The 27046-nt window shown below is 46.2% G+C and overlaps 2 protein-coding genes across 3 annotated transcripts in view; one reads left to right on the forward strand and one right to left on the reverse strand.

Annotated features, from left to right (window-relative positions):
- Window positions 1-6302, forward strand: part of LOC149307692 (tyrosine-protein phosphatase non-receptor type 11-like) — a 47559-nt gene extending 41257 nt beyond the window's left edge. The window contains exons 12-16 of the mRNA XM_089534273.1: window positions 2348-2415; window positions 2808-2959; window positions 3930-4030; window positions 4468-4592; window positions 5966-6302. Of these exons, the coding sequence (XP_089390399.1) occupies window positions 2348-2415; window positions 2808-2959; window positions 3930-4030; window positions 4468-4552 (406 nt within the window). The 3' untranslated portion in view covers window positions 4553-4592; window positions 5966-6302. The remainder of the gene's footprint in view (window positions 1-2347; window positions 2416-2807; window positions 2960-3929; window positions 4031-4467; window positions 4593-5965) is intronic.
- Window positions 6303-7409: 1107 nt separating this feature from the next.
- RNF223 (ring finger protein 223) lies at window positions 7410-16783 on the reverse strand. Of its 2 annotated transcripts, none has more exons than XM_089536915.1 (2): window positions 16725-16783; window positions 7410-9292 (listed from the first exon to the last, which is right to left on the reverse strand). In XM_089536915.1, exon 2 carries the CDS (start codon window positions 9282-9284, stop codon window positions 8400-8402), a length of 885 nt encoding a protein of 294 aa, XP_089393041.1. In that variant the 5' UTR covers window positions 9285-9292; window positions 16725-16783; the 3' UTR covers window positions 7410-8399. The 2 variants fall into 2 exon arrangements, with proteins under 2 accessions (XP_089393041.1, XP_089393040.1); XM_089536914.1 differs by lacking the exon at window positions 16725-16783 and adding an exon at window positions 10098-10149.
- Between the last annotated feature and the right edge of the window lie 10263 nt (window positions 16784-27046).

Genomic DNA, 27046 nt, shown 5'->3' on the forward strand with positions numbered 1-27046 from the left:
AGATCAGTTGGGCAATTACAGCCTTTGAGTTGCTTTTTTGCCTGCAACTCTCATCAGCCCTTGCAAACATGGCTAACAGTAGGAGGTTATGGGAAATGCAATCCAAAAATCCTTGACGGTGCACAGCTATCCATTGCAATCGTCTTCTTGCTCTTGTTATATATATGCCTTTGAGTTGACTCCAACTTATGGCGACCCTATGAATGAGAGACCTCCAAGCAACGCTATCCTCAGGTCTTGCAGATTTCCTTGCCTGGGTCTATTCATCTGTAATATGGTCTTCCTCTTTTCCTATTGCCTCCTATCTTACCAAGCATTATTGTCTTTCCAAGTGGGTCATGTCTTCCTAAATCTCTTGGCTTTTAGGGAGAATTCAGTCTTGATTTTTAGTAGTCCACAGAACCCATATACTGTATAAGTCAACCTCATATATAAGTCGAGGGCAGATTTTGGGGCCAAAATTATGGATTTGGATATGACCCATGGATAAGCCGAAGGCAGAATTTTAAGCCTCAGTTTGCTTGCATGGGAAACGGATGCAGTGGTTATTGCAATCCCTGGTGCTCCGTTTCTTGCAGAATCTCCTCTCCTTTATATAGTTGCAGAACTGAGTCTTGTGGGCCGTTGCTTGGTTTTCCATATTCGTTGACGGATTTTACTTAGAACCGGAGTGGATTGTATCTCTGTATCTCTATTGGTATGCTGTCCGTTCCTGGTGATTTATTTCTCCCAAGTACTCCGAGTGCCGCTTCCACTTCACTTTCCAAAATTGCAGATTCATCTCCGAACGGCTCTTCCTCGAACGAAGCTGTCATTCGTTCATCTCTTTTATACACTTCTTCGGTGTATTGCTTCCATCATCTTTTTACCTCTATGTGGTTATATAATGTGCTCCCTTGCTGGTTGTAATGGATTCCTACTCTTGATTTAAGTTTCCCTTTGATTTCTCAGATCTTTATCCAAGTTTTATTAGACGTTTCTTGGTCTCCTGGAGTCCTAGTCTAACACACGAACCACTGCATATTAAGAGGTTAAGAGGTGATATGATAGCACTGTTTAAATACTTGAAGGGATGTCATACTGAGGAGGGAGCAAGCTTGTTTTCTGCTGCTCCAGAGAATAGGACCCAGAGCAATGGATGCAAGCTACAAGAAAAGAGATTCCAGCTCAACATTAGGAGGAACTTTGTGATAGTAAGGGCTGTTCGACAGTAAAACACACTCCTTCCTAGGAGATTATAGTGGAGTCTCCTTCTTTGGAGGTCTTTAAACAGAGGCTGCGTGGCCATCTGTCAATGGGGATGCTTTGATTGAGAGTTCCTGCATGGCAGAATGGGGTTGGACTGGATGGCCCTTTCGGGGGTCTCTTCCAACTCTACGATTCTATGATTTACTACTGCACTTGGCTCTCCACATTTACAACTTTGACTTTTGCGGATTCGATTATTTGTGGCTTGGATTAATATGTTCTCTCTAGGAATCTCTTAAGTCCTCCAGCGAAATTCTGCTGGAGGTTGACCATAGAGTTGTGCTGGAGAACCTAGACATTCCTAGAGAAAACACTTCTTTAAGTAGGTCCTCCAGCATTTTTCTATGATGGCAAATATTGACCATAGAGTTGCACTGGAGGACCTGGGGATTCCTAGAGAGGGGTTCTCTTGTGTAAAAAGAATAGTAGCTTTTGGTGGGTTTTGCAGGCTATGTGTCCATGTTCTAGAAGAGCTTATTCCTGACGTTTCGCCAGCATCTTCTCTGAAGACGCCAGCCACAGATGCTGCTGAAACGTCAGGAATAAACTCTTCTGGAACATGGAAACATAGCCAGAAAAATCCATAAAACACTATGGATGCCGGCCATGAAAACCTTCGACTTACCGGGGTCCTTCATGCCTAACCCCAGCGAATGTGGAGGGACCATTGTACCTGTTTTCATCCTAATCTAGACAGTGATAGATAGATGGATGGATGGATGGATGGATGGATGGATGATAGGTGGGTGGGTGGGTGGGTGGGTGGTAGATAGATAGATAGATAGATAGATAGATAGATAGATAGATAGATAGATAGATCGATCAGCGATGTGTAACCTGGTGCCCTCCAAATATTCTGCGCTGAAAGTCTCACCGAACATGGAGCATGTGCTATGCTATAGGTCATGGAAACTCCAAAAATACTTTGTAGGTTGCAAGGTTTCTCAGGTTTAATGTTTCCATCAGGGATGTACTCTGACCACAGCAGTGATGGGATTTCTTTTGCAACCAGCCTTGCTTGGTTGACTGTGTGCTATGTGTATGTGTACACACTGGACCAGTTATAAATGTTCTCTCATCTTTGTTTCTCCTTGTTCAGTGCTGGGATCGGACGCACCGGTACCATCATAGTCATAGACATCCTGGTGGACACCATTCACAGGCAAGGTAAACACTATGGCTTCCTTGTGGCACCTTTTCCCTCTCTGGCGGTTGTAAATTCCTTTCGAATCACCTTTGTGGGTTTTTCAGGCTATGTGGCCATGCTCAGGAAGAGTTTATTCCTGATGTTTCCCCAGCGTCTGTGGCTGGCATCTTCCAGAACATGGCCACATGGCCCCAAAAACCCACCATGGAGGCCAGCCATGAAAGCCTTCAACTTCTCATCTTCCACCATGTGACTGGATGTATCCCATTATTTCCATCAATGTGACTGGATGAACATTGCTATATTTAACTCTGTGATGAGTTCAGGAAAGTCAGGGCCGTTGTGTGCTTTGCATTTTTGTCCTCCCCTGCTTCGTGCGCCTCGCTGACCTGGGCTTTGCACCCACACGCAGGTTTGGACTGTGATATCGACATCCCCAAGACCATCCAGATGGTGCGGAGGCAGAGGTCGGGAATGGTGCAAACGGAGGCTCAGTACAAGTTTGTCTACATGGCCGTCCAGCATTACATTGCGACGGAACAGAAGGAGCTCGAAGAGGAACAGGTAGGCACACTGAGAGGGATGGCTTGGAGGGATGTCAGAAGGAGACACCTTGGAACTCGCCCAGCTGGTTTCTGGACTCAGTCCAAGGCGATGCTTTTGACCCTCTAAATCCCTAAATGGCTTTAGTTCTGAATACCATCTAAACCTACTCAAAGGCAGTACACTCTTAGAATCATAGAATCGTAGAGTTGGAACAGACCCCAAGGGCCATCCAGTCCAACCCCATTCTGCCATGCAGGAACTCTCAATCACAGTATCCCCAATAGATGGCCATTCAGCCTCTATTTAAAGACCTCCAAGGAAGGAGACTCCACTATACTCCAAGGAAGGAGTTTGTTCCACTATCAAACAGCCCTTACCATCAGGATGTTCCTCCTAATGTTGAGGTGGAATCTCTTTTCCTGGAGCTTGCATCCATTGTTCCAGGTCCTGTTCTCTTTAGCAGCAGAAAACAAGCTTGCTCCCTCCTCAATATGACACCCCTTCAAATACTTAAACAGGGCTATCATATCTCCTCTTAACCTTCTCTTCTCCAGTCTAAACATCTCCAGCTCCCTGAGTCATTCCTCATAGGGCTTCATGGTTTCCAAACCCTTCACCATCTTAGTTGCCCTCCTTTGGATACACTCCAGTTCCTCAATATCCTAGTCTCTGGAGCAGCAGAAAACAAGCTTGCTCCCTCCTCAATATTGCCTCCCTTCAAGTATTTAAACAGGGCTCTCATATCACCCCTTAACCTTCTCTTCTCCAGGCTAAACATCTCTAGCTCCCTCAGTCGTTCCTCATAGGGTTTTATTGTTTCCAGGCCCTTCACCATTTCAGGGCGTCCATTTCATGCATTTCAAATATCCTTCATCAACCAGTCTTCCCTTTTTGGTATTTCTTGGTTTTTCCAAACTTGTGCAAGTGTCATTCTAGCATCCGTTGTTACCTGGAATCAAATCACATCCTCTCCCTTGTTGCCTTTTAGAGAAGTATGAGGAAAGAGAAAGACTACTTGAATATCCGCTATCCACCGACGGAGAAACCCAGAAGCAAAGCCCGTCCCTCATCGCCGAGAGTCCACTCTGGGTAAGCTAAGGAAAGGGAGCAACAGGGGAAGGTGACCTGAGGGTTATGGAGCAACCTTGGGCAAGTCACACTTTCTCAGCCTCGGAGGAAAGCAAGGGCAAACCCACTCTGAAGAAACCTTGCCAAGAAAACCCCTTGTCTGGGGAGTGTGCTTTAGATATGTTTATTAACTTTCATATGTTTTTAATGTCATTTTATACTATTGCTATTGTGGTGAGGAGGAAAATATGGACTGAGCAGATTGCGATTTACTTTGAAAATCCGAACCTTGACGGTTCATAAAGTGATAATAATGCTTCAACTACTGCATTAGCTTTGAAGGTGCTGGGAGACCTATGAATGAGTTTGGCTTCCCATGGTATCGCCACAGTTGGCTTCTAGTAATAGAAGATACGAGTCTCTCTGACAATGTCCTTGTTGTTGTTGTTGCACCACAGGATTGATGATGAATCTGCTGCCGTCTATGAGAACCTCAGCGTCAAAGCCACAAAGCTTTCAGGAATAAGTAACTCGGGGAGATAGCAGCTCTGGAGCCGAAGGTGTGCTGGTCGCTACAAAACAGGTGTGTTTCAGTGATGGAGAACCTATGGCACGCGTGCCAGAGGTGGCACTCAGAGCCCTCTCCGTGGGCACATGTGCCGTCTCCCCAGCACAGAGTTTGCCAGAGTTTGTTACTAGAAAACCAGAGGGACATGGCACTTTGCAATAAATAAGTGGGTTTTGGGTTGCAGTTTGGGCACTCGGCTTCTAAAAGGTTCACCATCACTGGATTATAGGATGTGAGTATTATGCGCAGCAAAATGTCACCGTCCTGTATTGTTCCATTATGTACCCCAGCAATCCAAGCCCTTTTCCAATACATCCCAATGCTTTCTCTCTCCTCCCTTTCACAACTCAAAACACTGAGCGTACAATGTGTTCGATTACCATTGGACCCTTGGGGAATTCCCCTTAAAAGTCATTATATGACTTTTTAATGTTACTTCTTATTTATATCCGGACTAAGAAACGTACCTGGCTTTGCTTGTGTTGATGCCGATGATTTCCGCTATTGTTGGAACTATCAAATAATAGTCCGATGGGTGTGAAAATTTGCTTCTCACCAATGGCAACCAACCCCTCCGCTTTTAAAGAAAGGTTTATCAGTCAATCCTAAGCTTGCGCAAAAATAAAGACGTTGGCAGCATGAGTTTTCGTAGACTTCAGTCTACTTCCTCAGTGTAAATGCACCGCAATGTTCATGATGCAAACCTGAATGTAAATATGATGTTTGGTCCGAATCCGTATGTGAACATGCATCCTAGAGCAAAATATGCATTTACATCTAAATGCATCTGAGGAAGAAGACTGAAGTCTCCGAAAGCCCATGCTGCCAACTTCTTTCTTTCAGTGAGTCTCAAAGGTGCTAGAAGATCTCTCTGTATACTGATTCTACAGACTAACATGGCTATAGCTTTGAATTGCACCCAAATGTCCATGATGCTAACCTGAATGTAAATGTAATGTTGGGTCCAATTCCGAACATGCGTCCTGGAGCAGAAATGCCAAGTGTTTGATCACAAGGTGCCAAAGTATTTGGTGGATCAGATCCAAAATCTTAACTTGGGTCCCACATCAGATCTGGCAATCCTATGGCCAAACATATGGATAAACCCAAATCCATCAGTGATACCTTTATTGGCCAACCAAAATGCCCAATGCAACAAAGCTTTTGTGCATTTCGGTTGGCCATTAAAGGTGTCACTGATGGATTTTGGTTTGCATTTGTTAAATGGCCAACACAGCTACCCCTGACTGTTTTCTATATTGAGACAAACCTCAAGTCAGGGGTGTAACTAGGAGGGAATAACTAACCGCTTCAACTAACAATTAAATTACATTATAAAATGTTATATCAAGTGTATCTCTGACCTTCCTTTGTTTTTGCATTCTCAGAACATCCTAAGGGTCCCAGCCACTGGAGTCTGCCGCCGACATCGGTTGCTTATTCTATCGCCAGACCATGTTCATCCATCCCCAAAGCACCTTGGACTCTGCCCAGAAAGCAAGCCAAAAGCCAGATAAGCTGCCCTTTGGAGAAGCAGAGACTCTTTAGGGACAAACCTTGGCCTAATTTATTCAGGAGAGAGATGATAGAGCATAGATCTTCCTCCCTCCGACCTTTTTGACAGGTTACCTGGAGTTGATCTGCAAGTGCCTATTGTATGGATCTCATTTTACATTGTGTGTTTTTTTAAGATATATAGATATAGATACAGATATATATATAAAACCTCACAGTTACATAGCTAAGCGTTTTTGCATTTTTAAATGCTGCATCTCAATGCATTGAATTAAATGGGACTTGCATACACGGAATGTGCCTTGTGCAGGAAGGGTTCAGATTGGATCCCACACATAGGGGCGTTTGCCCAGTTTTATGGGTTCATGCCAAAGTGTGCAAAGTCTGACTTAGATCTTAAATTATCTTCTTCCTTATGTGTAGATACATAACATCCTCAGCACCAAACTTTCCGATTGAGCCTTGAGCATTGCCAAAAGGGGTCCGCTTTGGATGTTACAAACAAGCCCTTAATAGGCGCAAATGCCATGGCATTTGCTGTACATGGTGTTTGCCTCTCTTTCCGAAAAGGTTAGGAGGCGGCTTCAGCAAATAGCCGTGATAGGTGACTCGGAAGCGTTAATGCCTCGCTGTTGTGGATGTATGTATAACATATATATATATATATATATTCTCATGTTGAGAGCACATGAAAGAGCACATAAGTGGGGTGGAATTGACTGCTCCCAGCTTAAAGGGATCTAGATTGTCTGGTTGTCTTAATACTTAGGATTTCCAAAAGCCACCCGGGAACAAAATACCGAGATGGTGAGGCTTCAATATTTTTCTTGCCTCGGAAAATCATTACTCCAGAAACCCATCTACTGAGAAACCTCCTTTCCACCATTTGTATATCTTACTTTTGTCCTGAACTTAGAGAAGTTAACTTTCTGGAGCAGAAAGGGGGCTGGATGTTCCAGAATGGCCATTTCCAACAGCAAGGTCAGAACTTGGGCGCACTTCCGATATCACTTTATTTGCGCGATTGCGTGTGATAATCATCCGCGCAATCACTCGCCATGTTCACTTTATTTGCGGGATGCTTTAAATGCACTTTTAATGTCTCTTTAATGCCAAAATTAGCCCCAATGTGATAAACTCCTCGCTTCCAGTCGTTTCCTTCCTCTCTTTGCAACTGGAAAATGACTTTCCCGACTTGGCAAAGCGAAACAAAAGCAAGGCCTGGGAAATTGCAATCTGCATAACATCACCACACAGCACCATCTCTATAAAACTGAAATGTTTATTAACACATAGAAAAAATTAAATATTTCCTCTTTTCCCAAACATATATAAGGCACAGTTAAACTTCATTTGAGCGGTTGATCAAAGTCGGTCTGTCGAAATAGCGTCCTTGTATTCCTCTACTTAATCCTTCCTCCGTCACATATTAACACTGGTCTTTGGTGGATGTCCAAAAGAAAAGGTGGCCACAGTGTTGTCTCAACCTTGTAAAAGGCCTGCCTCTGTGTATTTTAGGTAACAAAATGAATCCATTAAACCACAGGGCATAGGACATAAACTGGGGGGCAGCTTTGGTATCTATAAGAGCGGATGCTTGAAGCCTGGATCAGAGGCTGTTGCATGTGGCTTTGAGATGATGTACCTATATCCCTGATGTGAGATGCACCCCTTTTAGTCAATTGCAAGGATGCATATCAGGATGTCTTGCAAAGCATCCCATTATGCCACAGGGCGCACAGGGCTATGGTGTCCATTACACAACAGGCCTCTTGCGCAGTGGGCTCTGTTTGCACAGTAAGTAATCCTGTCGATGTCGCTTTATCGCTGCCCCCTTTGTGAGAATACGCATTGGTATTGAAAGAGAGATGTAGCCCATCATCACAATTCACATTTACATGCCCATAAATCAGCATACAGTGGCATAAATACCTAACAGGCAATGCTTTTAATACATTAGAAGTGCATAAAAAGAGCAGCAAGGAGGGATCAAGCGGCAATGCAGAGGAGCCGATGAGAAAACCGTGAGTTATGTTGCAACTGCCGACCCTGCAGAGAGTGGGTCTATGCAGCCTTCCAGCATTATCTTACTCTGACTGGTAGCAGCTCTTGAGAGGTTTAGGCAGAAGGTTTCTCCCATTATGTGCTACATGATCCTTTTAAAAATGACTATCATTCTTGAACAGGAAAGGTCAGGATTTGGACCCAGGGCCTCATGTGCAGAAAGCATGATTCTCCACCTCGCTTGAGTCCATCCCTTCCCATTCGGTTCCTGAGAAAGCACCCCATGGTACGCATAGCCTCAGATCAGTCTATGGGATCAACAGGGGCCATAGTTGGGGCTGGGGTGGTAGGGTGGTGATATGTCACATAATTGGGCTTGGTCATGGTGTATGTCCTGGCAAAACAACGGAGGTTGCCTGTCTTCATGGCACAGTGCAGTGGCCAGAGGATGATGCAGAAGAGGATGATGATCAGCGCCGAGAGAAGGAGGACACGTTTCCAGTCGTCGCACACGTCGCAGCGCGCCAGCCGCCCCATGAAGGTTTCCGGGGGCAACTCTGGGACTTCCGGTTTGCTGGGGGCGATGTCGATGCTGATGCAGGCGTCGGCGTTCTCTGGGTCGGACGACTGCCGGCAGCAAAGTTTAGTGCCTTCCATCCAGATCATCTTCTCCCGCTGGAGTTCAGGCGGCAGAGTGGTCAAGACGTCCGTGCTGGTCTGGAGGCCCGGCGGCCCTTCGAGGGGGATCTCAGTGATCTGACGGCAGAACGGGCACGGGAGCTCATCCTCGACGCAGTTACGGGGACGGGCCGCAGCCAGGCGGGCGAGGCACTCCAAGCAGAAGGTGTGGTTGCACTGGAGGATCTTGGGGGTCTTGAATAGGTTGTCGTAAGTGTTGAAGCAGATGGAGCACTCGATGGGAGAGGTGGGCCTGTCCGTTGGAGAGCCCAGGTGCGTCTTCCCATCCACGGGGGAACGGACGGGAGAGCAGACCGGAGATCGAATCGGGGAACATACCGGGGAACACACTGTGGGCCTGCTGTCGGAGGAGGAGGAGGAGGGCGAGGTGATCACAATTGGGCTGAGCGGGATGGGGATCTCGTGGGGCGCAGCCGGGACGGGGCTGGTGGGACTCGTCGGAGGGGAGTCCGGCACTTCTGTGCGCCATATTTGGGTGAAGCAGGACATGATAGAACCTGTGGAAAAACCAGAAGAGAATGTGAAACTATGAGTGAAAGAATAACAATAGAAAGTACATTTCTATATTGCTTATCAATGAACTAGCACTCCCTAAGAGATTTACAATGTGTGAACCAATTGCCCCCAACAAGCTGGGTCCTCATGTTTTCGACCTACGAAAGGATGGAAGGCTGAGTGGACCTTGAAGTATCTAATGCTGGAGTGAGGTTTAAATGTGGCTCCAGGACTCTTTTTGAGGCCCCTAAAGCTTTCAAGTGCCAACCCTACATATATATATACACGCACTCACACACACACACACACACACACACATATATTTTAATCCTGGACATGTTTTGTTTTGGGTGTTCCGGCCTTTATAGACCTCCATAAAAGCACAATTCTTGCTTCTTATGGTTTGGATTCCATTCCGCCTTGTTTATGTTCAAGTCCAGAACTGGTAAAGCCCATGGTGAGTCCTAGGGAGCAAAACTGGCCCCTTGACCATCCAGTGCTGGCCCCTTCACTATGTTATAGGATACAATTTACAACAGCGTAGCATGTCAGCAATTACAATACATCCAAACCAGCACCGTCCACCATGCGCCAGAAGGAGCAAAGCCAAGCCATCCCCTGCATGTAGGTGGAAGCATCCAGCTGTTCGAGGATCTGTCTACTAGGACTGATCCAGCAAAGCTGTTACATCCTTGGGTTTACCTTTGCCACCGTAGGCTGCCACGAATGCCACCACCGCCCGTCACCACGAAAGCAGGGGAGAGAAGACAAGAGGCAGAGTCACCCAAATAAAGTGTAAAAACGTACCCCAGCCGGTGCTTCTCCTGAGCTGGGAAGAGAGGAGGGTTGCCGTCTCCATGAAATCCACAAGGGATCTCCTTAGAGGGATCTATTTGCCCTGCTTGGTGGTGGCAGGCGGCGGTGGGCAGCCGTACAAGAGCCTAAGACAGACAGATAAGCCCAGTGATTGGCGACGGTGGCAACAAATAGCCAAACGCAGGCCTTAACTAACGCTACTTTTAACTGCCATGGCTCAGCAATAGAACTTAATGATTTACGTTTTGTGGTGGCACTACAACGTTCTGACAAGGAAGGCTAAATGTCTCACAAAACTACAATACAATAGCCAGACTAGCGTAGCACTGAGCCACGGCAGCGGAAGTGGTGCCAAACTGGATTATTCCTGCAGTGCGGTTGCAGCCCTTGACCTGTCACTCTTTCTTGGCCTGCTCTACCTTGCAGGGTTGTTGTCGGGATAGAACCGGACACATTTGTCACCCTCATTGCTTTACAGGGCTTTGTACCGGAGCTTAGAAATGTTACTTTTTTGTACTAGAAATCCCAGAGTTTTAATGATCTTTCATTCTGCAGTTGGCCCTTTGTATCTACAGGTTCCTTATCCAAGGATTCAACCATCAATGGTTTGAAAGTATTGTGGTGGTGGTGGTGGTGGTGGTGGTGGTGGTGGTGGTGATGATGATGATGATGATGATGATGGTTCCATAGCATTGAGCCATGGCAGTTAAAGAAGAGTCAACCTGGATTGTTCCTAAGAGAATTCTCAGCCAGTGAGCTCTGACCAAACTATAAATCCCTGACCAAATGCCTTACCAAACTATAAACCCCAATACCATAGGAGTCAACTATGGCATTTCATTTTCATTGCTTGCCCTCCAAAAGAAAGTACACAGGGCTTTATTTATATGCGGCCCTAGGAGTTTATCACACTGGGACTGATTCTGACATTAAAGAGGGATTAAAGTGCATTTAAAGCATTCCACAAATGAAGCTGAAATGGCGAGTGACTGTGAGAATGATGATCACACGCAATCGCGCAAATAAAGTGACATTGGAAACATATTGTCGCTGAAATCCCGAAAGCAAAAAAGATGTGCATTAATGCTCTCTGAGAACTGGTGGGATTCATTCCAGAAATACAAAAGGGTTCCTAAAAGGAGAGCTTGGTGTCGAAGGGAAGCAGTTTTGCAACCGCAGCTCCGAAACGCCTGGAGCCATAAGGAAGAAACACGAATGCGCCATCTACTCCCTAAACAAGTCGGACCTGTTTCTGGAGCTGAGCCGGAGAATTCAAAATACAACCAGAAGGGGACCTGAGTCATCCCCATGAGATGCTGACAAGATGCATGCTCCAATGGAGGTGTGGCATGGAGACGAACCCTCACCTGTCGCCTTTCTACCTGTGCAGGTGATGCAGCCGCATGACAATTCCTGGACAAAGATATGCTCACCTTGTCAGGTGCCGGCTCTTTATCACTGAAACAGCGACCGATATTATTACTCACCCGGGTTATAAAATTAATTGGACTTGGGTTTAAGATGGCTGGGACACTCCGCTGCCTTGTAAACCATTCGGATTGCCTGAGGATCTTTATCCCTGGCGCTTCCTGCAGCTGACGTAATGCAACAGGAGCTTCCATGTTCAAAGGCAGTGCGCCTCTGAATTCCTTGGCTGGAACAAAGGGCCCTTCCACTAAATGCACCACTTATGGTTCCACTATAAATGCCACGGTTCCATGCTACGGAATGATAGGCTTTGCAGTTAAAGGAATCATCTAGAATCATCAGAGTTGGAAGAGTGCTCTAGTGCCTCATTGAACTACAAACACCAGGATATAGTATAGTTAAAGTGGAATCATAACTCTGTACACATTGGACCCTTCATATCCGCTGGGGTTTGGTTCCAAAGATGCCCCAGAACCATGGATGCCGAGGTCCCATTGAATGCAATGGCAGAGTAAAATGGTGTCCCTTATATAAAATGGCAACGTCAAGGTTTGCTTTTTGGGATCAATATGCAATATACAATGCGTTCTGGACCCCCTTGCAAAAATGGAGACTCGCTGATATTCAAGACCCATAGGCCCTCATGCGCCGCAGGGGTGCGCCCCATTGAAAATAATGGAGCTCTCCCCCTCCGTGGGATGCATTTCAAGAAACAAAAAGGTTCCTAAAAAGACAGTTTGGTGTCCTATTATTATTATTATTATTATTATTTGTATCCCGCTTTCCCCAAAAAACTGGGACTCAAAGCGGCTTACAGTACAATTATATTGTCATTACTATTAAAGTATTTTCAAGCCATGGATGGTTGAATCCTTGGATAAGGAACCCGTGGATACAGAGGGCCAACTGCAATGCGAAAGGGCATTAAAACCCTGGGATTTCTAGTTCCGAAAAGTAACATTTCCAAGCTCTCTTCTAAGTCCCAAATGCAATTGCAATTCCCAAATCTCTCTCTCAAATTTGGCTGGTCAGTGCTGGACAAAGTGGTCCAGCTCTTGGTCCTTGTGCAAATCCTGCTCCGGCGACATCCCTATCCCCATCCGCTTCTTCTTGCAAACCTCTGATGACATTGAGGCAGACTGTTCCAATGGAAAGCAACTGGTATCTTTAGGAAGCTCTTTTTAATATTCACACAGAATCCCCCTTCCTTCAAATTCAAAGGGGTCCTACTCTCTGGAGGAATAAGGGACAAGTCTCCTTGACTGTCTATGGAAGCCCTTCAGATCGTTGAAGGTGGTTATCAGAAAGTGTCACCGAAGTTGTTTCCTGGGGGAACATCTTCCATGTGTCTATGCATGAGACGTTTTGCTAAGTATACCCCAGAGACGCAATGGAGAGCCTGTTTAATGCAGAGACAGGATAGATAGGATAGTCCTGTTTAAGTAATGCTACTTCATTTCGAGACACCAAAGATTTTGGATTTGAAATGACATTGTTCCATGCCAATGGCATATATAGGTCTGTCCCTGGTTTCCACTCCACCAAAAGCATCTGAGGAAGTAGACTGAAGTCTACGAAGGCTCATGCTGCCAACTTCGTTGTTTCAGTGAGTCTCAAAGGTGCTACAAGATCTCTCTGCGTACTGATTCTACAGACTAACGCAGCTATAGCTTTGAATTCTGCCACTATTTGAAGGGGTGTCATATTGAGGATGGAGCAAGCTTGTTTTCTGCTGCTCCAGAGAATAGGACACAGAGCAATGCATGCAAAGTACAGAAAAGAGATTCCATCTGAACATTAGGAGGAACTTCCTGACAGTAAGGGCTGTTCAATAGTGGAATGTGCTCCTTCTGAGAATGGTGGAGTCTCCTTCTTTGGAGGCCTTTAAACAGAGGATGAATGGCCATCTGTCAATGGGGATGCTTTGAATGTGAGTTCCTGCATGGCAGAATGAGGGTTGGACTGGATGGACTTTGTGGTCTTTTCCATTTCTATGATTCTATGAATCACCTGTCTAGGGTCGCCATAACTGTGGCCCATCGGAGCATGATTGGAAAGAGATGAAACCAGATCTGGGAATCACAGAGTGATGCCAGGGAGAGGTGTCAGTATGGATGGGTGATCTGAATGCTGCACATCAGCCCTTTAATATGGATTGATTTCTTGTGAAGAGAGATGGAGTCACCCAGCCAGATCTCCTGCGATTCGCTAAAGATCTGGGAGGGCAATGCCAGCTTTCTTTTCCCAGTTGGGTACCTTTCATCCTTCCTAGACTACCGTTTCCAATGACGGGGTTGATGGGGACATTGCACAAGAAAGTATCAAACGTCTTCTTCGATACAAGGTCCTTTTTACATAAGGTCAAGTGAACATATAAAATGACACTCGTCCCTCCACATTTGCGGCTTTGATTATTCATAGATTTGATTAATATGTTCTCTCTAGGAATATATAGGTCCCCCGGTACAACTCTATGGTCAACTTTAACCAAGAGTTGCACTGAAGGACATAGAGATTCCCAGAGAGGACACTCCGCTGGGCATTTGTAGCTCCTCTGGCGCAGCTCTATGGTCAATGTTTGGCAGATGTTGACCACAGAGTTGCATTGGAGGACCTAGAGATTCCTAGAGAGGTGTTCCTTCCAGTGTTTCATTTGAGGTTTTTCCACGTTCACTAGGGTCCTGTGCCCCTAACCCCAGCGAATATGAAGGGACGAGTGTAATAGGATTCTGGTCGCTGTCCCTTTGTCATTACAGCAAACCAATGGTTGTGATCAGAGAACAAGGCTGGCTTTAAGAAGGGTGGCCTGCAACAAAATGTTGCAGCATAAAGGATCAATGTTCCCATTCCATGTCCTCCGTTCTGTTTTCTTTCTGCCTGTTTTTCTCTCCCTCTTCTCCTCATATGCACAAATCAGTTAGTATTATGTGTGTAGAGAGCTCTTGTAGCCCCTTTGAGAGTAACTGAAAGAAGTTGGCAGCATGAGCTTTTGGAGGCTTCAGTCTACTTCCTGAGATGAATCTGATGGAGATGCATTTGATGGAAGTAGACCACCAAATGCATCTCAGAAAGTAGACTTAGGCCTCTGAAAGCGCATGCTGCCAACTTCTTTCTCAAAGGTGCTTCAAGATCTGTCTGCATACTGACTCTGCAGACTAACATGAATGTATCTTTGCAGTCAGCATTCTGTGGCTGCTAAACATGTTCTGTCACCTTTGGCAATGGAGGGAGAGGCGAGATGCGTTTGCTAAAAGGTATTTCCCCCTAAATAGTTGCTGCATTTTTCCAAGCTCCTTCAAACGTATTTGTGCGTGAATGGTGCCGTTTTGTCTCCAAGAAACAATGCCACCTGTATTTGGAAAAGAGGGCGATTTTCTTTTTTCCTGCCAAGGGCAGACTGGTAAGACTCATGTGGCTCGTCAGATGTCATTGGGCTGTAGCTCCCAGCATCCTTCTCCATTGGATCTGCTGGCTGGGAGATGCAATCCAACACCATTGGGAAGGCCACATGTTTCCCACCTGAAAGGAATGCTGCAAATACTTGCACTCCTTGTCACCTGCCCTGCCAGCGATGTGTGTACATCGCATGCTTCATCCTAGGCAGAGACACCCATTTGCACAGCTCAGCCCAAGAGGCATGCAAAGGCCTTTCGGTGCCTTGTCAACATCCTCCTCGGCCTTTGATCTCACCCCATTGCCATCCATGGGGCCATTAAATGACCAAGTGTCACCAAGGAGGTGGAGTCACTGAAAGAAATCTGTTGCTCAGAGGTCTTCCCAAAGGCTGCCTCATTTCCCCTGGAAGCAATTCCAATTATACTTGAACTATCTCTCAGCATCGCTCTCAGTTAAGCTCATCTACAGTTGGCCCTTGGCAATGGCATGCCCTTCTGGGGCTTGGTTCCAGGACCCATGGGTACCAAAATCCATGGATGTGCCAGTCCTATTAATAAATTGGGCTGAAGAACAGGGAGGCTTCATAACAGTTCAAAGAACTAAGGTAGGGGTAAACTAGGGCTGCATCCATACTGCAGAAATGATGCATCTTGATGCCACTTTATCTGCCATGGCTCAATGCTATGGAATAGTGGTAACTGTCGTTTGTGGTGGCACTGGAATGGCAGTTAAAGTGGTGTCAGACTGGATTGTTTGTGCATATTTCTGCTTAGTTCAACATTCAGGTGGACTATTGATACCAACAATCATAGAATCCTTGAGTTGGAAGAGACCCCAAGGGCCATCCAGTCCAACCCCATTCTGCCATGCAGGAACTCTCAATCAAAGTATCCCCGACCGATGGCCATCCAGCCTCTGTTTAAAGTCCTCCAAAGAAGGAGATGCCACCAGTCTCCAAGGAAGTGGCATCATTAGGGGGGTGCGGACCGCACCAAGGGACACCCTAAAAGGGGTGGCACCATTGCTCCTCAAACCCCTACCTTTTGGCAGAAATGGGCTGTGGCCTTCACCTGCTTCTCTTTTAAAAAGCATGTTAAAAAACCTCACATTTTAACCAAATCCTCGCCACATATATGCCAATACATTTAGGTCACATTTACGATATTGTCACCTGAAGCGACAATTTTAATTTGGCTCATTGTTTACGTCACAACGGTTAGCATTGCACTGAGTGGTCTATGGGAATTACCATTGAAGAGTCACATGAGTACAAAAGAAGCATTGCAAAGCATTCTGTATGGTGTGAAATGGGAGGAGATCAATGGCGCCATAAGATACAACACCAGTGCTAGGGACGCCACCGCTCCATGAGAGTATCTTAAAACAACATTTACTGTCAGGAGGTTCCTATTAAGTTTAGGTGGAATCTATTTTCCTGAGCTTGAATTCACTGCTCTAAGTCCTGTCCTCTGGAGCAGCAGAAAACAAGCTTGCTCCCTCCTCAATGTGACACCCTTTCAAATATTTAAACAGGGCTATCCTATCACCTCTTAACCATCTCTTCTCCAGGCTCTTTCCATCATGAGGTTCTTCCTAATGTCGAAGTGGAATCCTTTTCCCCGTAGCTTGCATCCATTGCATCCATGCATCTCTGGAGCAGCAGAAAACAAGCTTGCTCCATCCTCAATGTGCCATCCCTTCATGTATTTAAAACAGGGCAATCTCAGATGCCGCTCTGGGAAACTCAAAGAGACGAAAGAAATGAGTGTGGGAAAAGAGAGAACATGAACTTACCTGTCCAAAAGGAGGGATTGTTTCCGCTTCTGCTAAAACATGTTCCAATGGTGGCCCAGCTTCTAATTCCCGGTGGTTTCAAAGCAGACTGCTTTTCTTCCCTTCTTTATGGCATGAGCAATCCTGTGCTGGTATTCCCAAGGTGTTTCCTTCCAAGGAGACTGTTCCCATCACAAGCAGCCGGGCCATGACTCAAGACTCTTTTATACTTTCCGGCTGCCCAGGTGATGATGCTTCAGGGTTACCTGTCCCTCGCTATGCTAATGCCAGGCTTCCCATTGGATGGATTCCTGGGCTCCCAGGTAAAGAGGGACGTGGCTTCTCATGTTGACATACAGGACTGGTTTGGGCGGCTTCCTGAGAGACAGAGCAAAGTTCCTGGTGCCTTGCCCAAACCTGGTCACTGGGCCTTTCCGAGTTTGAAGCCTAGGGATGCCTGAAAGTTCCTGTTCCAAGCAGCTTAGACAGGGAGATGGACCTTAAACATATATAAAACCTTCCATACAAATATCACACAGTACTTACCATCAAATTATCCAACCAACCAGTTACTTATAAACTATGTCTTTCGGCCAGAAAAGAGAAGAAAAAGTGCGTACCACCAAATCCATGGTTCACCCTTGTATCGCCTCCAAGTGACATTGGCGTATGATCCGGATGGCAATGTTGTTAATGGGAGAATTCAAAGATATAGCTGTGTTGGTCTGTAGAATCAGTGCGTAGAGAGATCTTGTAGCACCTTTGAGACTCGCCGAAAGAAAGACGTTGGTCACAGGAGCTTTCATAGGCTTCAGTCTGCTTCCTCTGATGCTTTTAGTTGTTGGTGAGGGAGAACGCACATGCAGCAGTTTGCTTTTGCCTAAGCCTACTGGGAACGGCAACTCTGTCTCCTCTTCTCTGTTTAAATACTTGAAGGGATGTCACATTGAGGAGGGAGCAAGCTTGTTTTCTGCTGTTCCAGAGACTAGGACCCGGAGCAATGGATGCAAGCTCCAGGAAAAGAAATTCCAGCTCAACATTAGGAAGAACATTAGGGCTGTCCGACAGTGGCATTTTCCTCCTTGGAGGTCTTTAAGCAGAGGCTGGATGGCCATCTGTCAATGGGGATGCTTGGATTGAGAGTTCCTGCATGGCAGAATGGGGTTGGACTGGATGGCCCTTGGGATCTCTTCCAACTCTATAATACTATGATTCTCTCCGTTCCCTATTTGAGCCCAAATTATTGTTGCAGTTTGAACTCACTTTGCAGCGATTGAAGAAAACTGTGGGCAAAGGGGTGAAAGTGGGAGGAGGAAAAAGAAACTGGGACATTTAGAAAGCAGCTTAAAAACTGGGATGGCAGAGGATTAAGTGGGACTGTCCCTGCCAAATCAGGGCAGGATTTGTATCTGGGAGGCAATGCCCGCATTCAACCTGCCACCATAGCCACAAGTACAGCGGAGATTGCTGTCTCAGTGGCACTGTCGCAGCGAGTATTAGAGTCTTCAAATGGAGGACTTTAGTCCCTAGAAAGCCTCCAAAGAGCGGACCGACTTCTGCGGAGTTGGACCAGCCACTATTTCCCCCTTTTCACTCCATGCATGGCCTTCTTGGAATAAGGATTCCTTCCTTGCTTTGCTTTTCAAGCATGAGACAGCAGAACAACCCAGAAGGGGAAAATCATGGCAACTTCCTTATTGTCTTAACCTCAGCCGCCCATACTCCTGGCACTCTCTTTCACTCTTCATCTCTTGGAGAGGGAGAGCGTGCCCACTTTAGTTTCACTTCCACACTTGGCAATGCTGCTTTTCTGGACTACAATGTCCAGCTGACTGCTTGGATTCTGGGCATTGTTGTACTCCAAGGCCTAAACCCAGTTGCTGGTCCCAGTCCATCAGTTGATGAATTGAAGCCCGTTGAGGATAAAGGGGGAAAGTGGGAGGAGGAGAGAGAAACTGGGACATTTTAAAAGTGTCTGAAGAAATAGGACAGCGGAGAATTAAATGGGACTTTCCTTGCCAAGTCGGGATATTTGGAAGGTATACTGTTATGGCTTAATGGGAGGGCTTTCCACTAGACCAATAGTATGAACAGTTTGCTTCCAAAACTCACAGTGGTCATTCATGGACCAAGGCAACTTTGGGCCCGTACAGACAGGCCAAAATAAAGGTGCTTCGGGTCACTTTGGAGGTATGCTGTTTAAATGAAACATGCATCTTTAGAGGTCAGAAGTGGTGCCAAAGTTGCGCTCCGGTCCTTAGGACGGGAGCATGGCTTTGGTGTGGTTTCTGGCCTCTTAGGATGCATGCATCATTTCAACAGCATATCTCCAAAGTGACCTGAAGCAGCTTCATTTTGGCCTGTCTGTATGGACCCTTTTATTTGTTAAACTGATATCCAAGTGTAATGCTTAAAGGGGCTCATAAGATGCAGACTTGGGTAGGCTGAGTCTGATGAAGAGATGCCCAAGCCATGATTTGAAGGACTGCCACATAGGTAATGGCACAACCTTGTTCTCTATAGAGTAGGACCCAAACCAAGGGCATCTTCAGAGAATGCTGGCATGGAAGTGAGTGGGGCATATATATATATATATATATACTTTTGGTGAGACCCTTGGTTACAGATTAATAATAATAATAACAATAATAATATTTATTTGTATCCCACCTCTCCCTGTTTTGGATCAAGGGCATGAATTTGGGTATGGAAGACAGTTTGCCTGGAATGCACAATTCTGCCAAAGGGAATGACTAGGCGCTGATGATGCTTCTTCCTTCTCCACCCAAACGTTGCGAAATACATTGATTTATGGACTACAGTTCCAAGCATCCCCCAGCCACCATGGCCATGCTAGGAGTTGCAGTCCAAAAAAGTACCGTTAGCAAGTTCTGCTGCTACCTGAAGCGACCCGCTTACTTTGCCTAATGGTTGGGCCAACCCTGGTTATAAACAGCAAGATAGCAATCAGATAAGAGAAGGTTTCAAAGCCTGTTTGCCTAATGCTCTGGCTCACTGGGATCAGAGCCAGGTATGAAAATATAGGCCTAGGTAACTCTGACCCTGACTCTAACTCTCTGACCCTGACTACCTTTCCAAACTATTCAAACTCCTAAACCCCACTCACTGATTCCTAATCTTCACAGGCTACTCTTTCATCCCTGACCAACTGTTATGCTCCAGCCTTTGCAAAGTCCTTCCATAGATTGCCATAACTGTATTGAGTTACACACCTGCTCCATATTCACTATGACTGTAAGACTAAAGGGTTATGCGCACAGTGAAAATAATCCAGGATGACTCTGGATGAATCTCCATTGTTCACACGCATCCCAAATGCACCAGATTACGTTTGGGGAGGCTGCCAAAAAAAACCCAGTTAATCTGGGATAACCGATATCAGGGTTTACCCCCAAGTTTTTAACAAAGATCCTCATCATTGGTAGTGTGATAATAGACCTGAATAAATCCAGGATAAAACCCTACATACCAAAAAAGGGGTTAGGAATGCATTCACGTCGTCCCAATCCCTCCTTTTGGACAGGTAAGTTCATTTTCTCTCCTTTCCCCCTTTATTTGTTTTGTCTCTTTGAGTTTTCCAGAGGGGCATCTGAGATTGCCCTGTTTTAAATATTTAAAGGGGTGTCATATTGAGGATGGAGCAAGCTTGTTTTCTGCTGCTCCAGAGAATAGGACCCGAAGCAACGGATGAAAGCTCCAGGAAAAGGGATTCCAGCTCAACGTTAGGAGGAACTTCCTGAGAGTAAGGGCTGTTCAGCAGTGGAAGACGCTTCCTTAGAGAGTGGTAGAGTTTCCTTCCTTGGAGGTCTTTAAACAGAGGCTGGATGGACATCTGTTGGGGATGCTTTGACTGAGAGTTCCTGCATGGCAGAATGGGGTTGGACTGGATGGCTCTTGAGGTCTCTTCCAACTCTATGACTCTATAATTCTATCCCTCTTTTGAGGTGTCACCTGGTGAGGTCCCCAACCCCAGCACCCTCCTAGTAGTGCCACTGAGGCGGGTGTTCCTATCCCCTTCCCACCAGCAAGAGAGACTGTGACAAAGAATTGTGACAAGGGTCCTGCTCCTGAAGCTGCAGCCTTGCTCATTGGAAGGAGGAGGATGGAAACATCATCCTTGTTTCAGTTGGATCAGCAGCTGAACAGACATTCTTTGCCCAGTGTGCCGCTGGCTTTTAAGGTTGGCTAGGAGCAGGTCAAGCCAGGAGACATTACAATGAGGCTGGACAGACAGGCCAAAATAAAGTTGCTTCGGGTCGCTTTGGAGGTATGCTGTTTAAATGATGCATGCGTCTTCAGAGGCCGGAAGCTGTGCCAAAGCTGTGCTCCAGTCCTTTATATCCAAAGCTGTGCTCCAGTCCTTTATATCCCACTCTCCATGCATAAATCCTTTCATGCTGTAGACTTTGTTCTTTCTGTCGGTGCATTGCCTCATCTCTCTCTCTTTCTGGTTTCCATCCTCAGTTAAATAATCTGGAGTGCTTGTTCTCCCAGTCACCCGGATGTTGCTTTTGCTTAAGCAACGCACGCTCATTGCTCAACTGTCCCCAGAACTATCGGAGCATTTGGGTATCAGAGCAGCCTGAAACGTCTCATATTTTACGGTGGAAGAGAGGAGAAAGGGACGAAGACGGCAATTAAAATGCTTGACGCTGTTATAATAGCTGTTAATAAATCAACTGCTTTGTTTGGTGCGAATAATACAGACTCGGAGCAAGGGGTGTTCCAAGGGGAGATAGTCATTTATGTATTTCTTCCGGGCGTCACTTGCATTTCTTTAAGCGTCTTGGTGCTTTCCAGAAAAGGCAGCGAAAGGGCCGCTAGATGCAAAATGGTTGACGCAGCTGTGCTCATTTTGTTATGCGTTGATATACGTTTCATTCCTCTTAAATATATTTTATTGGATATTAAAAAGTATGATAATAGAGAAAGGGTGGGAATGAAAAGAGGGAAAAAGTGGGGAAGGGAAATACATAGGACAGTGATGGTGAACCTATGGCACGTGTGCCAGAGGTGGCACTCAGAGCCCTCTCTGTGGGCACATGTGCCGTTGCCCCAGCACAGAGTTTGCCAGAGTTTGTTACTAGAAAGCCAGAGGGACATGGCACTTTGCAATAAATAAGTGGGTTTTGGATTGCAGTTTGGGCACTCGGCCTCTAAAAGGTTCACCATCACTGACATAGGATATGAATACAAATATGACCATGGATGATTTAAACAACATTAACGCAGACAATGGAGTCATTGATATAGTTTAAGATTTTCCATTCATTGATCAGAATGGATGTAGATTGCAGCGGAGAATTCAGAAGAAGGTTCAGACATGGAAGGGCCACTGAGAAGGAACTGGAACACTAAAATCAGGATGATCCATGCCATTGTATTTCCCATTTATGCATCCCTCTATGAACGCTGGACAATGAAGAAAGCTGGTAGGAAGGAAATGAAGGACTTTGCTGCGTGGATATCGTTGCCCAAATGCTCCAGATGCGAAGCATGACCGAAGTGTGTCCTGCTCTTCTCCCGTTCTCAAATTGTTCACGGAGCAGCCGTTCTGTAATAATGGGATCATCCGTTGTTGCAAAAATGGCTTCTCCATGAATGATTTGTCGACGGGAGGAAAGGTCCCAAGAGCTCCGCAGATACCACAAACTACTAAAAAGACCAATACATAGAGAAAATCAAGCCTTAACTCTCCCTAGAAGCCAAAATGACTAAACTAAGGCTGCCATACTTTGGCCATATCAACAGAAGACATGGCTCACAATAAGGCTTGGCAAGGTGGAGAGCAGTAGGACAAGAAGAAGACTGCTTTCCAGATGGATAGACTGAGTCAGGGAAGGCCCTGGGCGACCGAAATGGTGAAGGATCTGGAAACCATGCCTTATGAGGAAAGACTTAGGGAGCAGGGTATGTTTAGCCTGGAGAAGAGACGGTTAAGAGGTGATATGATAGCCCTGTTTAAGTATTTGAAGGGGTGTCCTGTTGACTGCAACCCAGGATGGATGCATTGCTCCATCGCCATAGGAGTCTCTAGCCATGAGTGGCTGGGCCAACGTGTGCTTTGGAGTCCCTCTTCTCCATCTTCGTTTTCCACGGCTGGGCGTTCAGAGGCTGAGTCAGGGCTTCTGCAGCTGATCTGGCTTGCTTATCCTCCCTCCGGCCTTGGGTCTTGAGTGCGAGCCAGGCGCTGTGAGACGCCGTTCCTTTCCCTTCTCTGTGGTCACCCTGCATTTCCTGCCACCGTCAGCCAGAAAAGCTCCGAGGCGATTATGTAACTATGACAAATGAGCTGAGATGTGCGAGAGGAGGCATGTCATCCCACTGAAGGCCAGGTGACTCTGTGACTCACGGCTCCATTTCCCAATTGCAGGAATAGCAACCATTCTCCTGGGGTTAACGTCAGGCTCTCTTCCCACGCAGGTACAGGTCAGGAGACGATGACCGAGGCTGGGAGGACAGAGGACACTGCTCTCCACTGACTCAGACCTTTGGGCCATGCAGCCCTAAGTTGGCTAGTATGGACTCTCTGGGGTCTCAGGCAGAGAAAACAGTCCTTCCCATCACAATATGGATTGTTTGAAAACCCAGAGATGCCAGGAATTGAATCTCTGAGCTTCTGTTTCCAAAGTAGGCGCATGGTCACAGTTGCTTCAGAGCAATCAGATCCTTGCGCACTGTGGCAGGTGGCGGCTTCTAGATCAGAGAACTCCATGCTGCTGATCCCTATCTATGCCAATAGCTTCTCCTCCTTTACATTTCAGATTAAAACTTGGAGCGGGTTCACTACCTGACTGACACAGAATCATCGACACACAGAATCATAGAGTTGGAAGAGACCCCAAGGGCCATCCAGTCCAACCCCATTCTGCCATGCAGGAACTCTCAATCCAAGCATCCCCATTGACAGATGGCCATCCAGACTCTGTTTAAAGACCTTCAAAGAAGGAGACCCCACCACTCTCAGAGGGAGCATCTTCCACTATCCAACAAGTCTTACTATTAGGAGGTTCCTCCTAATGTTGAGCTGGAATCTATTTTCCTGTAACTTGAATCCATTGCTCCGGGTCCTATTCTCTGGAGCAGCAGAAAAAAAGCTTGCTCCCTCCTCAATATGGCATCCCTTCAGGTATTTAAACAGGGCCATCATATCACCTCTTAACCTTCTCTTCTCCAGGCTAAACACCCCCAACTCCCCAAGTCTCTCCTCATAAGGCATGGTCATCCAAACCCATCACCATTTTGGTCACCCTCCTCTGGACATGCTCCAGCTCCAGCTTCTCAACATGGAAGCCCCTTGATGTTTCCAACTAGGCCCAGGGAAGGGTTCCTGCATCTCAATGGCCTTTGTGGCCTCTTGCAACTCTGTGAGCAAAGCAGGAACATGGCAATGGCATTTGCACCGACCGTGGGAGCAGGAACTCGCACTGATTCCTTCCCAGAGGTATGAAGGGAATGTGGACTAGGGAGCCGGTTCACAAGCCACACAGGCGTAGAGCCATTGGCAGCCTCCTTGAATGAGTATCCATTAGTCAGCAAGGTTCACAAAGGAGCCAACCTTTGGTGGAGGCAAGAGGCCAGGGAATCAATCCATTCGCCACAATTGGCTGCTTCAAAACCCCGGTGGTGGCACTTCCAGCACTTATGGTGCCTCTAAGCCACATGTGGCTCCTTGGAAAGTGATGGAGTCTCCTTCCTTGGAGGTCTTTAAACCGAGGCTGGATGGCCATCTGTCAATGGGGATGCTTTGATTGAGAGTTCCCGCATGGCAGAATAAAGGGGTTGGACTGGATGGCCCTTTCGGAACCCAAAAGCGCAATGTTATTTGCAGGCAACACATTTCTTCCCTTATAACCCTTTTCCTCCCCTCCCACTTTGGTACTTCATTTCCCAATATAATCCGCCTGTTATTGCCTCTCACATTTTCCTCTTCTGTAATAATGTTATTTATTCATGATGCTTTGGCGCTTGATGTATATTCATCATATTTATTGTCTTATTAATGTTTCATCGTTCTCCCCGGCTGATTAACATATTAAGAGATCTTATTAAGGGGGCTCTGTTTTAATTCCTCTAAGACGGCTGGCATATTTTTTTGTTTTGATTGTTAAACTTTTAATGACTTTGGAAAAACAACAACAACAACAACAACAACAACAACAACACAGAAATGAATTCCGGATGCAATGCTGTTCAATCAAATACATTTATTGGCTTGCTTGCTTTTTTAAAGATGTCTCTGTATTTGTAGCAACGCATTTGTCACCGCAAAAGAGACCATTTGTCACCACAAAAGAGACCAAGGGAAGGTGCAATTGTCCTCATGCCAGGTAAACAACAACAACAACAACAACAACAACAACAACAACAATTTATATACTGCCTTTCCAAAAGATCAGTACGACTGGACTAGGCAAAGCAAGATGCTGGATTATATGTATCAGGGTGAGAGCCAATGTAGTATCATGGTTTGAGCGTTTGACTATGACTCCAGAGACCAGGGTTCGAATCCCTGTCCAGCCACAAAAACCCACTAGATGACCTTCAGCGAGTCACACTCTCTCAGCCTCAGAGGATGGCAATGGCAAGAAACATGCCAAGAAAACCCTGTGATACGTTCACCTTACGGTCGCCATCAGTTGGAAATGATGAAGACGTGCAACACGCGCAAGTGGCCAGTGAGGACTTTGGGTGGCATGTGGCGCTCAGGGGCATCAGCATTTTTTGAACATGGAAAAATTGGGTCCAAATGCCACGTAGGGGAGATGTGGCACATTGTGCCATGTTTTGGCCTCCATTTTAGGCCTTCTTCCTAATAGGAACCAGAAACTGAATATGAAGTGGTTTCTTCTGACCGGGTTCGGGTACCACAGTTCAAAAAGGATGTTCAGAAGATGGAGTGTGTCCAGAGAAGGGTGACCATTATTTTCCTTTGCATCACCCTTTAGATCCTTTGTTACATGCCCCTAAGTTTTACCCTTGACTTATCCATGGGTAGTAACAAAATCCATAATCTTGGCCCCAAAATCTTGGAGAGTGATGGAGTCTCCTTCTTTGGAGGTTTTTAAACAGAGGTTGGATGGCCATCAGTTGGGGATGCTTTGATTGAGAGTCCCTGCATGGCAGAATGGGGTTGGACTGGATGGCCCTTGGGGTCTCTTCCAACTCTAGGATGATTCTTTGACTTTCTCTTGCTAAAAAATGTTCTCTCCTGGACATAAAGCTGCCCCGGAGGCCCAAAAACACAGTGAGATGCTTCCACATGACCTGGAAAGTGTTTGGAATAAAGGTTTGCATTTTTTGCAATGAGTGTGGCCCTCTGAGAGCCACATGTGGCCTCCTGATTCCTGACTTTGCCCACTCCAATATAGTCCCTTGGTCTCATCCTGCAGTGTTCCTCTTAGGTTCTCCTGACTTCAGGCCTTGGCTCTCAACCTCTGGGTTCTACAGATGTTTTGGACTTTGCTATGGCACGGCTTCAAGTCAGGCATTTGGGGGATTTAAATGCAAAATAGCGTCCATGCATGGCATAGTTATTTGAGCATTGGACTACGACTCTGGACACCGGGGTTCGATTCCCTGCTTGGCCACGAAACCCGCTGGGTGACCTTCGACAAGTCACATGCTCTCAGCCTCAGGGGAAGGCAATCTCAAATCTCCTCTGAACCAATCTCGCCAACACAAAACCCACAACAAGGTCACCATACCTTAGAAATGACTTGAAGGCAGGCAACCACAACAACAAGGGGTCAAAAATGGCTGGCAGAACCTGCCAAGAGGTCTCCAGTTCATGCCTCTTTGGTGCAGACGCGAAGCAATGATATACTTGAGGGAAGGAGAGCATTTGTTAGCCCAAGAGAGATAAGGGCCTTCTTTGCTAAAAAGCTGAAAGTGGATTTTGATATTTGTTTTTCAAAGCTGCCATTTCCAGCAATAAGCAAAAACACAACAAACCCATGCGCTGGTGCGGTTCAGTCGGGTCCCATCTGGAACGGAGAGGGGAAAAGGGACACTGTCCAAAAGGTCATTGAAGTTGGGAAGCCAGCCAAAAGGTTCCTCCCAGGAAGTTCTTTTGCAAGCAAAAGTTAAGTCCCTGGGTGTATTTACGCTACAGAGTTAGGGGAGTAAGATACTACTTGAATTCTACGGTTTCGTCCTGGGATCTGTAGTGTGAGGATGTATTTGGAACTGGCCTTGCAGTACAGCAAGGAATTCGAAGTACCTCACTAAACGACAAATCCTACGGTTTCATAGGAGAGAGCCATGACAGTCACAGTCACAAAGTCATAGCACTGTCTAAGTATAGAAGGGCTCACGGTAAT

The sequence above is a fragment of the Sceloporus occidentalis genome, unplaced genomic scaffold (assembly GCF_023333645.1).
Source record: "Sceloporus occidentalis isolate IW3139 unplaced genomic scaffold, rSceOcc1.0.p SCAF_8, whole genome shotgun sequence".
NCBI classification, from domain to species: domain Eukaryota; kingdom Metazoa; phylum Chordata; class Lepidosauria; order Squamata; family Phrynosomatidae; genus Sceloporus; species Sceloporus occidentalis.